At 53.0% G+C, this 14023-nt stretch overlaps 1 protein-coding gene across 3 annotated transcripts in view; it reads left to right on the top strand.

Moving 5' to 3' along the window:
- Positions 1 to 14023, top strand: part of SLC29A3 (solute carrier family 29 member 3) — a 44192-nt gene that overhangs the window by 12589 nt on the left and 17580 nt on the right. For all 3 annotated transcript variants that reach the window (XM_002820846.5, XM_063727355.1, XM_009245509.4), the window contains exon 3: positions 12419 to 12501. In XM_002820846.5, the coding sequence (XP_002820892.3) occupies positions 12419 to 12501 (83 nt within the window). The remainder of the gene's footprint in view (positions 1 to 12418; positions 12502 to 14023) is intronic.

Genomic DNA, 14023 nt, shown 5'->3' with positions numbered 1-14023 from the left:
ACATAGCTAATAAGACCAGAATGGGGGCGGCAGCCCAGGGTACCTGAATCAGTATCAGATTTCCTGGGACACTTGGCAAATACCCGGATTCCTAGACCCTTCCCTGATGACTTTATCTCCCTGGGTGAGGCCTGGGCACTGTTGCCAGGTGGTCCTGATGCCAGCTGGCCAGGGGAGCAGGTATCCAGGAGTCTCTCCTTTGTGCCAGGTGGTGTTCCTGCAGAACCGTTTTAGTGCTACTCAGATCTCTCTCCAAATGGAAACAATGTTTAGACTCCCTTTGCAATCCTCTTTTATTCTTTTTTTCTTTTTTCTTTTCTTTTCTTTTTTTTTTTTTTTTTTGAGACAGAGTCTCATTGTATCGCCCAGGCTGGAGTGCAGTGGCGCGATCTTGGCTCCTGGGTTCACTCTGCCTCCCGGGTTCAAGCGATTCTGCTGCCTCAGCCTCCTGAGTAGCTGGTATTACAGGTGCCCGCCACCACACCTGGCTAATTTTTGTATTTTTAGTAGAGATAGGGTTTCACCATGTTGGCCAGGTTGGTCTTGAACTCCTGACCTCAAGTGATCCGCCCACCTTGGCCTCTCAAAGTGCTGGGATTACAGGCGTGAACCACCGCACCCTACTAGCAATCCGCTTTTTAAGAGCAGAATTCCCAAGAGTGGAGAAGGGCACAACACCCCTCCTCCCCTCATAGAAAGAAGCGTATTAAAGTGGGATTTTGCCTGAGCTTTGTCATCCTAGGAAAGGAGATGGGGAGTCTGAAGTCAGGCAGGATGGGCTTCAGGCTTTCTGCCACTGGGTGTGTGTGAGTGGCTGCCAGTTGCTTAGGCTGGCGTGGATGACTGCTCTAAACCATTTTTAAAAATTAGAACCAAAAGTGAGTCATTTTTTAAAATCCCCTTGTCCACCCTCTGATTCTAACTGCGGGCCCAGCCAGCGTGCCATTCCCAATAAATAATACACCTGTGATGGCTTTTTCTTATGTTTTTAGCTCTTGTTGCATCCTGCAGAGGGGAAAAAAAGCCTAGCTTGAAACGCTGTCAGTCATGCCTTTGGTGGCCTCAGCTTCTCTAGTTCTCTTCTTATTTTCTCCCTAAGTGCTCACGACCCTTTTTCCCCACCCACGCTGTGCTCCCTTGCCCTCCAGGCTATCAACTGCTCCCTCTCTGCCTTCGATTTTATTTCTTCCTGCATATATCCTTAAAATCCAAAGGCGATTTCCTGGACAAATTAGAAGATGGCCCGGACCTTAAGTGCTCAAGTGTCTCTTTAACATGATTGATCATCACAAGTGTCCAGAAAGCGGAACCTAAATTAGAGTCTCCACCGAGGAGCCCAGCGCTTTTGACACAGGCAGGCAGCCCAGGAAGGGTCTGCAGCACTGGGTGCCTGGGGCCTCCTTGCTGGCCTCTTGCCGGTCGTCACTGCCTGGGAGGACTGTGGAACAGCCTTTGCCTATTTAATGGGTTAATGGGTACTCTAGTGGAGGCAGAGGACAGCTGCTGTTTCTCCCTATGTGCCTGTGTTTCTGTACATGTCTGTGCCTGTCTGCATGCAGGCACCTGAGGCCTAGAGCAGCCTGTGGTTTTGGCCCACATGCACCTCCAAAGAGAAACAGCCTCCCCAAGGCGGGAGCAGTCTGTTGTTGAGGAAATGCCTGCCAGGGGTTGGCTAAGGACGCCCTCTTCCTGATGGTCCCTAAGGTTTTCTACTACAGAGATAGGCTGGAGCACCCCCAGACCACCTCCTCATTACCACCAGGCCACAGGGCATGGCCCTTGTCCCTGGTCATCAGCCTTGTGACACTGATGCACGGGACCCTCTGAGGGATGCAGAAGCCTCCCTGGTCAGGCAAGGGCTGCGTGGGTAGGTGGGGAGTTTTCTTGAAAGGCCTTCTTCCTCTTTTCCCTATCACATGGCAGAAGTCAGGCTGCAGAAGAGGAAAGACTGGCTGGCCCGAGCGTCAGCAGTGGCTGAGCCTCTGATCAGCTCATCCTCAGGGAGCTTGGGGTCACTCGTGCATGGATCCGCGAGGTTCCCTGTTTCTCTGACCCCTTGGTTTCTGAGCCGTTACTCTGCCTATTCTGGTTCCAGCCTGAGAGTACATGGGGGGAATAAAGGGGATAAGAATCAAAGCAGTCAGCTTGCCCCTTGCTAGGGGACCTCGCGAAGGCTTGGCCGAGGCAGGGTATGAGGGTAGATAGAAATGAGGTTTCCATCTTCCTTGCTCACCCTGCCTGGCAGAAAGACTCTGGATTCAGGAGAGCTGGCTTCTGTTTCTGACTGTGTTTCAAACTTGCTGGGTGACTTGAGACCATGTCTTCCTTTGAGAAATGAAGATATTAGACCGTAGATTGGGATCCAGAAACTTTTCCCGCAAAGGGCCAGATGGTTCATATTTTAGGCTTTGTAGGCCCCACAATCTCTGTTTGCTACTCAGCCCTGCTGTTGCAGAGTGAAAGCTGCCCTTGACAATATGTAAACAAATGGGCTGACCGAAGGCCGACTGCGTTCCAGTGTTCACACAAAGGAAGAGGGCAGATTTGGCCCGGGGGTAGCCCACTGCCAACCTCTGGACTGGGAACACTCACTTACAGCTCTTTCCCAGTTCTGTGATCTATTATAGAGGTACCTACCCTGCTGAATTTGTCTTCATATCACTGACCACTGCCTGGCCTATTATCTGTTTGTTTATGCATTTGCTAGCCATCTCTTTGACTAGATGGGCAGTTCCATAAAGGCAGGAACTTCAGCTGAATCTCCCATGTCTACAACATCTAGTGAGCTCAGTAAACATTTGCAGAAGGATGAATCCATCTCTGAATATTTGTGGAGATGAGACAGGGACGGGAGGAAGAACCGCCATCACTGGATTGTGCACCGTGGTCCCGCAGTGCACCTCCACCACAGCCTGCACACCCGGACCTGCCTGGGCCCCAGCCTCATCCCCCCTTCCCCCATCCCCATCCATACTCCAGCTCACCCCTGTGGAGGCTTGAACACATCAAGCTCATTCCTGACTCAGAGCCAACCGTATGCTGTTCCCTCTGTCCAGGCTCTAGGTTAGCCAATTATTTGTTTTTTAGTTTTATTGCATTTATCCTAATTTGTAGTCTTTTTCCCCCCACTTGCTGTTGACTCTTTTTTTTTTTTTTCCTTTTTTTTTTTTTTTTGTGTCTCCCTCACTAGAACACTGGCATCCCCAGCCCCTAGAACACATTGGGCACATACAAGGTGCTTGGCCATCGTTTGCTGAATGAGTGAATGAGCTCTAGAAGGTCAACCGCCTTTCACCTTTAGTGAGTGAATAGATGAATGGATAAATTAACCACTGCCACCTGCTTCCTCCCATCTGCTCCCTCCACCCATTTCTGCCAGGTGATTCCTTCTACGCCCAGCACTGCCCCCCATACTGTTTGGCATTGAGAAGCCCCCAGAACTCCCCAGTACCTTCCAAAACAAAACCCCTCTTTAGGCAGCTGCCTGAGACCACCCGCGAATCGGCCCTCAGCCACCCTTGCCTCCACGTGCCCCATCATTTCTCCAAGTGGAGCCCCCAAGGTTTCCTGCAAAGGAGCCAAGCGAGGGGACAATGCAGCAAGGTGCAGGAGGGGCCTGGAGGCGAGGCTGCAAGGAGGAGGGGCGTGGCAGTCGCAGGGAGGCTGATTGATAAGGTGCGGAGGCTGAGGGTGGCCAGGCCCAGGGAGGAGCTTGAGCAAAGGCGTGGAGGGGATGCCTGGGGGAGAGGCTAGAACCCGAGGGGAGACTGGGTGGACACGTGAGCCATAGTCAGGCGATGTGGAGACGGGGCCAGAAGATGTGATTGACTGGGGTGAGGGTGAAGGAGAAACGAAGGAAGCTTTGAAGAGGGGCTGAGAAAAGGAGGATGACCATGGGGCCTTCAGAGGGGCTGCCTGGGAGTCTTCTCTTGAAGGCCTTTGATTTGAGGAGCTTGGGGTTTGGGCTCAGCAGGACCCCCAAGCAGTTGTTCTGGAGGAAGAGACGGATGTATGGGTAGAGGTCATGAAGCCAGGGGAGGTGAGCTTCTCCTATCACCACCCCCACCCCTAACACAAGGAGGGCAGGAGACGAAGGATGGAGCTCAGGAGGCACCTCGGGGTGGTGGAGGGAGCCACAGGTGGACGGAGATGATGAGGAAGTGTGGTGGAGGCGGGGGCGGGTGTGGCCTTGTGAATTTGGAGGAGAGGAGTGCTGGAAGGACATTGCATTAGTTTCTCGTGGCTGTCTTCACCAAGTACCACAAACTGGGTAGCTGAAAAGCAAAGCTCTAGGGAATAACCTTTCCTTGCTGCTGCTTTGGCATTTTTTGGCTCATGGCAGCATCACTGCAGTCTGTGGCTCTGTCTTAACGCAGCTTCTCCCTGTGTGTCTGTGTGTCCTTCCCTCTTTTCCCGTATGCTGTGGATTGAGGGGTCATTCCTCCTCCGGTAGGATCTCCTCTTATCTAAGCACATCTGCAAAGACCCTATGTCCAGCTAAGTCACATCCTGAGGTTCTGGGTAGACATGAGTTTTGGGGGCATGAATTCAGCCCCCTCTAGACGGGGTAGCAATGCAGTGTCTGGAGTGTGAGGAACAAGAACAGGCCTTGGTTACAGGTGGGCTGCGAGGAGGAAGGACACTGAGGACCTTAGAAGAAATGTTTCCGCAGGGCAGCCGGGAGGGACACGGCGTTGGCAGCGGCAACATGGACTACACTTTCAAGGAGTGTGGAGTGAAGGGGAGGAGGGGCCTGGTTCCTGGAGGCAGCAAAGTTAAAGTAGTTGTTTTTTTTTCTTTTACCCAAAGGGAGACCTAAGAGAGCCTCTTGACCAGCAGAGAAAGGAACAAGCAGCAGTGAGGGAAAGAGAGAAAATGAAGGCAGGAAAGGTGGGATTCATGGTGTGAGTCTCCGGGAAGTCAGCTTAGCCTGGAGGAAGAGCCCTTTTTGCGGAGCAGAAAGGAGGTGTGCTCCAGAAAGCCTTGCACACGCTGCGGGGAGGAAGGTGGGGAAGCTCATTCCAGAAGCCAGGAACTTTGCTCATCTTCTGGCAGGGATTCCCGAGGAGGTGTGAGAAAGGATTGAAGGCTGGGGAGAGCCACTGGGTGCTCAGAGAGCAAGATTTACAGTGAGCCCAGGCCTGGAGCTGTCCTGAGAGGCCAAAGGAGGGATGGCTGCATGCAAGGGTCAGATGGGGTCCCTCTTCCTTAGGGTGGCCACAGTGGCTTCGTCTGTCTGGCCAGCATCTTCCAGAGCTTACCTGTCTGATTCTGACCCCAGATTTGTCCTTCCCTTGGGCCTCTGGCCTCCCCCTTCAGCCTGGCTGCATCTAGCCTCCTGCCTGGCCCCTGGAGCAGGCATTGCCCACCTTCCCTGCCCAGCCAGCCCTCCCAGCTGGTCCCTGCCCTTGGCCACACACCCATTAACTTTCCTGGGCCAGTGCTGCAAACACAGGGCCTTGGAACTCGCAGAAAGGACACCAGCCCCACCCCTTATGGGGACATCTGCCCTCTGCTCACCTCATTTTGCCCAGGAATGATCTGGGCTGATGCCCAAGGCAAGGGCGCCTCCCCTGCAATATCCCAGGCCACGGAACTCAGCTATCCGAAAGCGGCAAGTTTGCAACGGCAAACTATTCTTGGCTCCAACCTGCTCGCTGCTGCTAATTTCATGCCCCTGTAATCCAGGTAACACTCTGCTGCCTTGAGCTGCCACCCCCAGGCTTGAATTGCTTTTCCTCGCCCGCCCGGCAGGAGCCCAGCTGCCTCTGCTGCTGCTTTCTGGAGGTGGGGGCTGCACAAAGCTGCCTTACAGAAGCCGCTCAGCAGCACGGACACTGAGTCTGCCGCAGCTCGTGACTAATTTGCTGCACTTATTTCAAAGTGCCCAAATGGCATTCAGGGGAGAGAAAGCTTAACCAGGGTCTGCCAGAGATAAACGGGCTCATTTCAGGGCCTTCCTGCCCAAAGAAACCTCTTTACCTGGACTCTGAGCTGGGAATTGAATTCTTCCAGAAGAGATGCTTAGCACGGAGCCTGTCAGTGTGGCGGAGGAGAGGAAATGTGCCCCGTCATAAAATGGGCCTCACATCTGGCCAGCTGGCTCTGGTGGGCTTTTAAATTGTGTTTGAAGAGCATCTCTCCCCTTTCCTGGTGTTCGCAAACTGGGTCAGAGTGTAGCGAATGAAAATGAGTTTCCTTCTCACCATGGCGAGCGACTCAAGTGCCCCCCTGCCCAGGCCGGCAGTGGCTCATCCCCATTCACCCGCCATATGGGAGTACCCTGGCATCTGGCACCCCTGGGCCAGGGCCTGTCCGCAGTCTGGGTGAGGAACCCCCATGCCCATCCTGGGCCTGTCTGGGTGAGGCCCCCATGCCCACTCTGGGGCTCTTTGCAGGGGTTGCAGAGTAAGGCGAGAGCTTGGAAGCCTGCCCTGTGCCACCCACCCACAGGTACTCTTTAACATGGTCTTTGCTTAGCTGCCAACCATGTCCGTCCATTTTGGATAACTGACAGAGGTGGGGGCTTTTCTCTTAATCTTTTTTTTTTTTTCTTTTCTTTTCTTTTTAACACTACTAAGACCCATAGGCCTCTGGAAATGCTGAGGGGAATGGGCAGTGGGGTTTGAGAGAAAAGATTAGCTAATGCATTCCTTTACTCTTGTCTACCACTGCAGAAAGAGGAGAAAGAAATCAAACCCTGGCCGGGCACCATGGCTCAGCACCTGTAATCCCAACACTTTGAGAGGTCAAAGCAGGTGGATCACCTGAGGTCGGAAGTTCGAAACCATCCTGGCTAACGTGGTGAAACCCTGTCTCTACTAAAAATACAAAATTAGCTGCGTGTGGTAGTGCATGCTTGTAATCCCAGCTACTCGGGAGGCTGAGGTGGGAGAATCGCTTGAACCCAGGAGGCAGAGGTTGCAGTCAGCCAGGATCATGCCACTGCACTCCAGCCTGAGCGACAGAGCGAGACTCTGTCTCGAAAAAAAAGAAAAAAAAAATCAAACTCTGCCATTTGCTGGCTTGGGCAGGTCACCTGCACCTTAGGGCCAGATAGAAGAAAGACACTGCCTACCCTGAGAGGAACGTGTCTCACATTCCTGCTTGCTGCTGGAAGGCATGTGGCTGCCAGGCCCGGCGTCTGAGGCTTCCTGGCGATGCACCATGACCCCAGTGATAGTGTTTGGGCTTGTGCCTCCAGGAGACAGGCAGCCTCAGCTAGAGCAGCTTATACATTTGTAGGGGGCTGATAAATATGTCTCCACCTGCTCTCTGCCCTGCTCTGCAGCAAAAGATGCTGCCACCAGCACTCCCAATGTGGACCTCTGTGTACCTCTGGGAAATTCCTCTACCTCTGTGAGCCTCAGGCTGCTTATCTGTAAAATGAGAGGGATTCCAGCCCTGCCTCGCCCTCACTGGCTGTGGTAAGAGCACATGGGCTGGGGTGTGTGCAGGCCCTCTGGAAGCTGTGCTGCTTGCATGTCAGAGTTCCCTGGCGTTCTGCAGAGCTCCCACTTCCCCACCTGAGTTAACTGACTTTGATGCGATTACTCTTAGAGACTGGATGTTGAGTCCCACACCCTGCCTGAGCTCCAGGTCATTGCAGGGCATGGATAATGCTAGGGAGATAGTGTTGCGCAGGGAGATCAGATCTCACATTCAGGGAGCACAGCTGTCCCTCTGTTCCTCAGAGCTGGGCCTCTGCCACGTGGGTTTGAGAATTCAGAGGTGACTGATGGGCCTCTCTGCCATTAGCACTCTGGCGGTTGAGTGCCTTGGCTGCCTGAGGTTCTGCCAGCCCTCCTGTGGATGGGATGGACAACAGAGTGTGGTTTGCTTCAGCTCACGAGGGGCTGTTGGTGCTGAGGAAGCCTCAGAAGTTGCTTTCAACAGATGAGCTGCGCTGGCATCCTCACTGGTGGGGAAGCATCCCTTCATGCTTTTGTGCCAGCCGTTCCGTCCTGTTGGGAATGTTTCTCTCCCCGCTGGCACCCGTACCTCCCATATCTGTCTGACATGCTTCCCCCAATCTTTCCAGCCACTGTCCAAGATGGCCCTGGTGGAAACCCCCCAGAGCCCCTTCTTCCATGCCCCCCAACACTTTGTATCTGTTGTACTCCAGCTCCAGGCTTGCGCCCACCTCCCCAAGGGCACGCAGGTGCCACAGCTCCTCCGTTGTATCCACCCAGCCACCAGCACAGCACTGGCACACGGGCTTGACACCTCTTCAGCAAACAAAGGGACAGGTCAAAACAGGAGGAAGTGCTGACCTGCACAGACAGTGGCTGCCCAGCCAGGGCTGAGCACCATGAGATTACTAAGCAGCCTAAGGGTCTCCTGCCAAGGGCCCTCCTGCTGGGGCAGAGAAACTTGCTTGGGAGGCCTGTCACCACCTAATGTGTTTGCCCTGCATCCACCTGCATTCCAGCCCTGCCTTCTTGCTGAGTCACACCCAGCCTTTCACCTCTGGTTCTATAAGGCCCACATTGACCCCCAGGCCTCCAGGCTTTTAGTCGGCTATGTAAACAGAGCTGCTGTGGCATAATTCTGAGTGGTGCCATTCCTATCACAAGCCTACAGGTCTGGTGCCCCTGGAGTTGTGCAAAGTTCAGTCTCCACCATCGTACACAGTGGCCCCACTGCCAGTTCCCTGACGATCTTCTCATCCCGCCACTCCTCCATGGTGGAGCTGGCCTTTGGGTCCATGTGCTCATCTCTAGAAGTGGAGTTGGTTATAGGGGTAGAACAAATCAAAACAGACTTTTGAGGGAGCTCTCAGGAATCAGGCCCCAGTGGAGGTGAACTCTGTGAATGATCCCCAAACACTACTGTACATAAAATCCCCCATTGGTTAGATGGATGGATTGCTTTGGGGTCAGTCTTGTTACCATCCTAGTCACAGTGTATTTGGAGCTGTATTCAAATGTCTTCACATTTCCTTAAGTAAAATGGGAGAAGATAGCCTCAACACCTCTTGGAAGCAAATGAGATGAACCCAGGAGGGACGTGCCAGCTGCCTGGCTACAAAGAAAATAATCAAGAGTGGAACGTAGACCTTCGCCGCTGGTTTCTTAGGAAGGCAGTGCTGGTGGGAATACTCCATCAGGGAGTGCGGTCCAGGGAAGTAAGAAGGAGGGAAAGGGAAGTAGGGCTGGGACACAGAGAGCAAACACAGTGGGCGATGGTATTTTGGAGCGGCCACAGCTTTGCAGCAGCACACACGGAACACCTTGGAAAAGTCTTGTGGAGCCACCACATCCAGAGCAGCCAGTCTGGGGAGAGGAGAGGCGGACGAACAATCCGTGGGCTCCTTCCAGCTCCTGCCTCTCATTGGTTAAAGTGGGTCTCACGGGGCTTGACTCCCCCATCCTTGGGGGAGCGTCCCCCGCCCCTCTCACAGCCACTTGTGCAGCCTAGCAGGGCATGGGGTCTCTCTGTGGGGGTCAGCTCCTCCTTTGGTGGCAGTGGTGGCAGCAGTGGCGGTGATTTTATGACCATGGGACCAACGGCTGTGGACAGGGGACCAAGGTGAGTTACCTGAGTGAGGGGCAGGCAGGGTAAGTCCGTCTGGAGCAACATCCACTAAGTCCAGTTTCTTGAAATCAGCACATGCCACCTGCAAAAACCCTAATTTCAGCCGAGGGTTTGGTGGGGAAGGGCTGCAGGGACTGGTGTGCTAACCCTCTGTGACCCTCATGGGTGGGCACACTGTTCTTCCTGTCTCTTGGGGGGTCAAAGAAAGGAGCATGATCAACTGTCCTGGTTTTCTTCAAGGAACTGAATTTAAATTGAAACAGGAAGGCTGAAATATTCAGGAAAACCCTGATTAGTAGGAACCCAGCTATCGGAAACCCTCATGAATTAGGGATCTATTGCTGCCTAGCAAAATACTACAAATGAGTGGCTTAAAGCAACCTGCATTTATAATTGCAGGGTTTCTATGGGCCAGAAGTCCAGGCACAGGTTAGCTGGGTCTCCTGCCTGAATTTGCACAAGGCTGCAATCAGTCAGCCAGAGCTACAGTCTCCTCTGAGGCTTAGCTGGAGAAAGGTCACTTCCAAGCCCACTCCAGTTGTTGGCAGAATTCAGTTCCTAGTGGTTGTAGGCCCGAGAGCTTCAGTTTCTTGCGGGGAGAGGGCTGGAGACCGCCCTCAGCAACTTGGGGTTCCATGCCAGGTAGGGTTCCCCAACATGGCCACTTGCCTCCCCAAATCTGGCAAGGGAGGAAGAGTCCAGCAAGGTGGGTGCTACAGTCCTATGTAACACCTCATGCTTGCTCTACTCTTGGTTGGAAGCAGCCCCAGGTCTCATCCACACTCAGGGGAGGGCATCGCACAGGTGTGAGCACCAGGAGGCAGGGATCACGGGCCACCTTAGAGTCTGCCACCACACCTCATTTTAGAACTTTTCATAATAGGCAAAAGCAGCAAATAATTGAATAAAACCCACCATGTGTTTCTATCGGGAATTAAGTGGTTTGTTTTTGTAAATTCTGTGGGGTGTGCTGAGTCAACTCCTGTCACCATGTGCATCTCCATCTCCTGATCTGTGCTCGTGGAATGATGGCCTGGCCTCAAGTCTGTTCTCTGAGTTCTTTGTAAGGCAGAGAAATGGGTCCAGACAACAGAAAGAGACTCAGAGTCTTATCCAGTGGTCAAGATCCAAAAAGCTTTCCAACATTAAATGATACCTTTTTCTGCTTCAATATCAACAAACAGGCACATTCAGTTACCTGGAAAATTCTCATTCAGGGAACCTGAGCCTGCTTGAAGAAACAAAATCATCAGAGATTCTGCATTACACAGATCGAGCAGCCGCTGGAGGAAGGGGCCTCACCAGGGGCTTGGGCTGGGGGCAGACGCAGCCCCATCTGCAGCCCTCTCCTCCTAAGGGCCTCTCTCCTTCATTCTACTCAGTGCCCTCCCAGCCTCAGAGGCCCAGCCACTGTGTCAAGATGTAATTGACTGAGTGCCCCCGACCAGTCCAGGCTCTACTGAGCCCATCAGGGCAGGAACAATAAGGTGCAGCTCAAAGGCTATTTCTCAGGCTCATGGTTGACGGACCTCACTAGCTGCGATTATCATTTTAATTGCAAGGCCACTACGGCCTTATATTCAGGGTACAGATTTCAAAGACCACAAAGCACTCTGCAGGCTTCAAAAGGAACTATGGAAGGCTTGTGCTTCAGACTCAAAGGGGCCCATGGCAACATCTTTCTTTCTGTTATTTTTTAGAGATGGGGTCTCACTCTGTTGCCCAGGCTAAAGTGCAGTGGTGTACTCACTGCAGCCTCGAGCTCCTCACTCCAGCAATCCCCCTGCCTCAGCCTTCTGAGTAGCTGGGACTTACAGGTGCACACCACCATGCCCGCCTAATTTTTTTATTTTTTGTAGAGACAGAGTCTCACTATTTGCCCAGGGTGGTCTCCTGGGTTCAAGCCATCCTCCCACCTTACAAGTATGAGTCACCATACCCAGCCTTGTTTTGTTTTTAAAGATAGGTATATTAAGAGAGAATGCACACACAGTACAGTCCATCCTAATGAGTGGACATTCTTTGAGTTTTCACAGACGCATACGGCTGCCACGCAGCTGCTTTAGCTGTGAGTTCCAGCACATCATAATCAGGCAATTCATCTCTCTGTGTTTGCACAGTTCTTTGTCACACCCCTGAGCTGCTGCCAGAAAATGCCGTTTTTCCTCATTCTGTACAATCTAGGAGCTACTTCCCCAAACGGCTTTGACCTTCTGTAGCTGCTGTATCGAGAGCAAATCCAGAGTGAGAACAGAGGTTCCCTGTAGGGAGCAGGGCCTGGTGTATTTCTAAGAGGTCTCACTTGGTGGCAAGAAAGCGAGAATGTGGTTGGGTCACAAGAAAACCCAAGCGAGCAGTGCCTCATGCCTGTAATACCAGCACTTTGCGGGGCCAAGGCGAGAGGATCACTTGAGCTCAGGAGTTTGAGACCAGCCTGGGCAACATAGCAAGACCTCGTCTCTACTAAAAACTTAAAAACGTGGATAGTCTTGCATTTTGGTGATGGGCCAAGAAGGCTGATAGGGCAAACTTTTCTTCTCAGACGTACACTGAGTTCTGTCCCCATGGCCTCAGTCCATGGGCAGAAGTGTGGGCGGCACAGCACCAAGGGCCTCACTGGGGACAGGAACGCCTTATCCTTCCTATGCCTCTAGCACTTAGTACAGCTGACATTGGCAGCTGTTTGTTGAGTGGCTGAGTGAGCGGTCTTAGGCTGGAGATGGGGTGGGGCCTTGTTTGGAGGTTGGCTCACCCACGGCTCCTAGGTGTCTGAAGACAGTGGGGAGAAGCCCCACAGAGAGGGGCCCTGTCTCTGCTCGGGTGGGACTGCTTGCCTCCATCCCTGAGTGACCGCAGCACCTCCTCACTTGTGTGCTTGCAGAACTACTTTGAGAGCTACCTTGCCGTTGCCTCCACCGTGCCCTCCATGCTGTGCCTGGTGGCCAACTTCCTGCTTGTCAACAGGTAGGCGGCTCTCTTCCCTCTCTCAGGCCTCCACCTTGGTCTCCTGCCTCCTCTACTCTCCTCTTGCCTGCAGCTGCTTTTTTTCTGCCTACTTAAGTGGTGGTCACCAAAGTAAGATGCAGCAGCTCAGATTTGTGCATGAAGAGTGAGAAGTCAGATCAGATCCCTGGTGATGCCCCCAGGGAGCTGGGCTTTCACTCTCCAGCCACATGCTGTGACATCGCTGTGACATTGTGGCAACAGCCAGTGGGAAGTGTGTGGGGATGCAGGGGTCTTCCTCCATTCTCTTCTCAGGGATCCTGTCAGTCTGCAAGTCCTGTGGCCCAGAATGGGTCACCTGACTGTTCAGTGCTAAGCTGGTAACGCCAGCTCATGTGTCAACCACTCCCAAGAGGGCTCACGGGGGAAGTTCCGACATTGTAATGGTAAGGGCCACCAGAGGCTCCATCTGGATGTGCCTGGGAAGGAGTTATTCAGGAGCTAGCTGGGCAAATTAGCATGTCCATAGACCCCCGTGGATGACTTGCTGGCTCAAATTCTCAATTTGAGTTTACAAAGACAATAGCCCTAGCTACTTTGCCTGCATTTCTCCTAAGCTGCCACTAAATGATATCAATGGCTACGTTATGGTCGGTCCAGAAACCTGGGCTGCTGTTCGCCATGGCCTACTAAAACCTGAGGTTACTGATGGCAAATCTGTTTTGCCCAGTTCTAATCAATTTGTAGTGACTGCCAGATCTCTAGCTGGACAAGATTCTAAGGCAGGCCTGGCTTCAGGGAGGGTGCTGGGATTGATTACTGATGTCTGCTCTGGGTGCATGAGGAGAGAGGGCACCACGAGTGTCTTTTACATGCTGAGCCTGAATAGATCAGTCTTTCCAAACATATTATGTCATGGGGGTATTGCAGTTATCTGTTACATAATATGATCCCAAAGCATAGTGGCTTAAAACAATACCAGTCATGAGTACTTCTCATGTTCTGGGGGTTATCAAGGTCCAGCTGTCGTACTCTCTCCTGCAGTTGCAGTCAGATGGCAGCTGGAGCCGGAGCCATTCATATCCCCTCTCTCTCTGTCTCTTCTCTCTTTGTAGTCTCACATGTCAGCCTCAGGGTAATAGGACGGCTTACCCAGTGGCTGAGAACAAGGGAGAGGCTGCATGGTTTTTACAACCTGGTCTCGGAAGTCATGTGCTGTCACTTTTGCCACACTTGACTGGTTTGGGCGGTCACAAAGCCCCCTTCATTTCAAGGGGACATAGATCCCACCTCCCAATGGAATTTGCACCCTTCTCCAAACCAAAGTGCAGTCTGGAAGAATGAGAAGAGAGGGGCGTTGCAGCCCCTCTCACCAGCCAGCTGGCCTTCACGGGCCTCACTCCTGCCTTCCTAGGTCCATAGTCAGTGTCCTAGCAGAGGGGGCGCAGCCTGCGGAGACCCCCACCCCAGGAGGAGAGTAGAGGAGGGCAGCGCAGGGGTCCTGGCTGCGCCTCGCAGGAGAGAGGGTGTGTTGAGAGCCAGT

Source organism: Pongo abelii, chromosome 8 (assembly GCF_028885655.2).
Source record: "Pongo abelii isolate AG06213 chromosome 8, NHGRI_mPonAbe1-v2.0_pri, whole genome shotgun sequence".
Classification (NCBI taxonomy): domain Eukaryota; kingdom Metazoa; phylum Chordata; class Mammalia; order Primates; family Hominidae; genus Pongo; species Pongo abelii.
The sequence above is the reverse complement of the archived record's forward strand: the minus strand, read 5'-3'. Positions and strand labels throughout refer to the sequence as shown.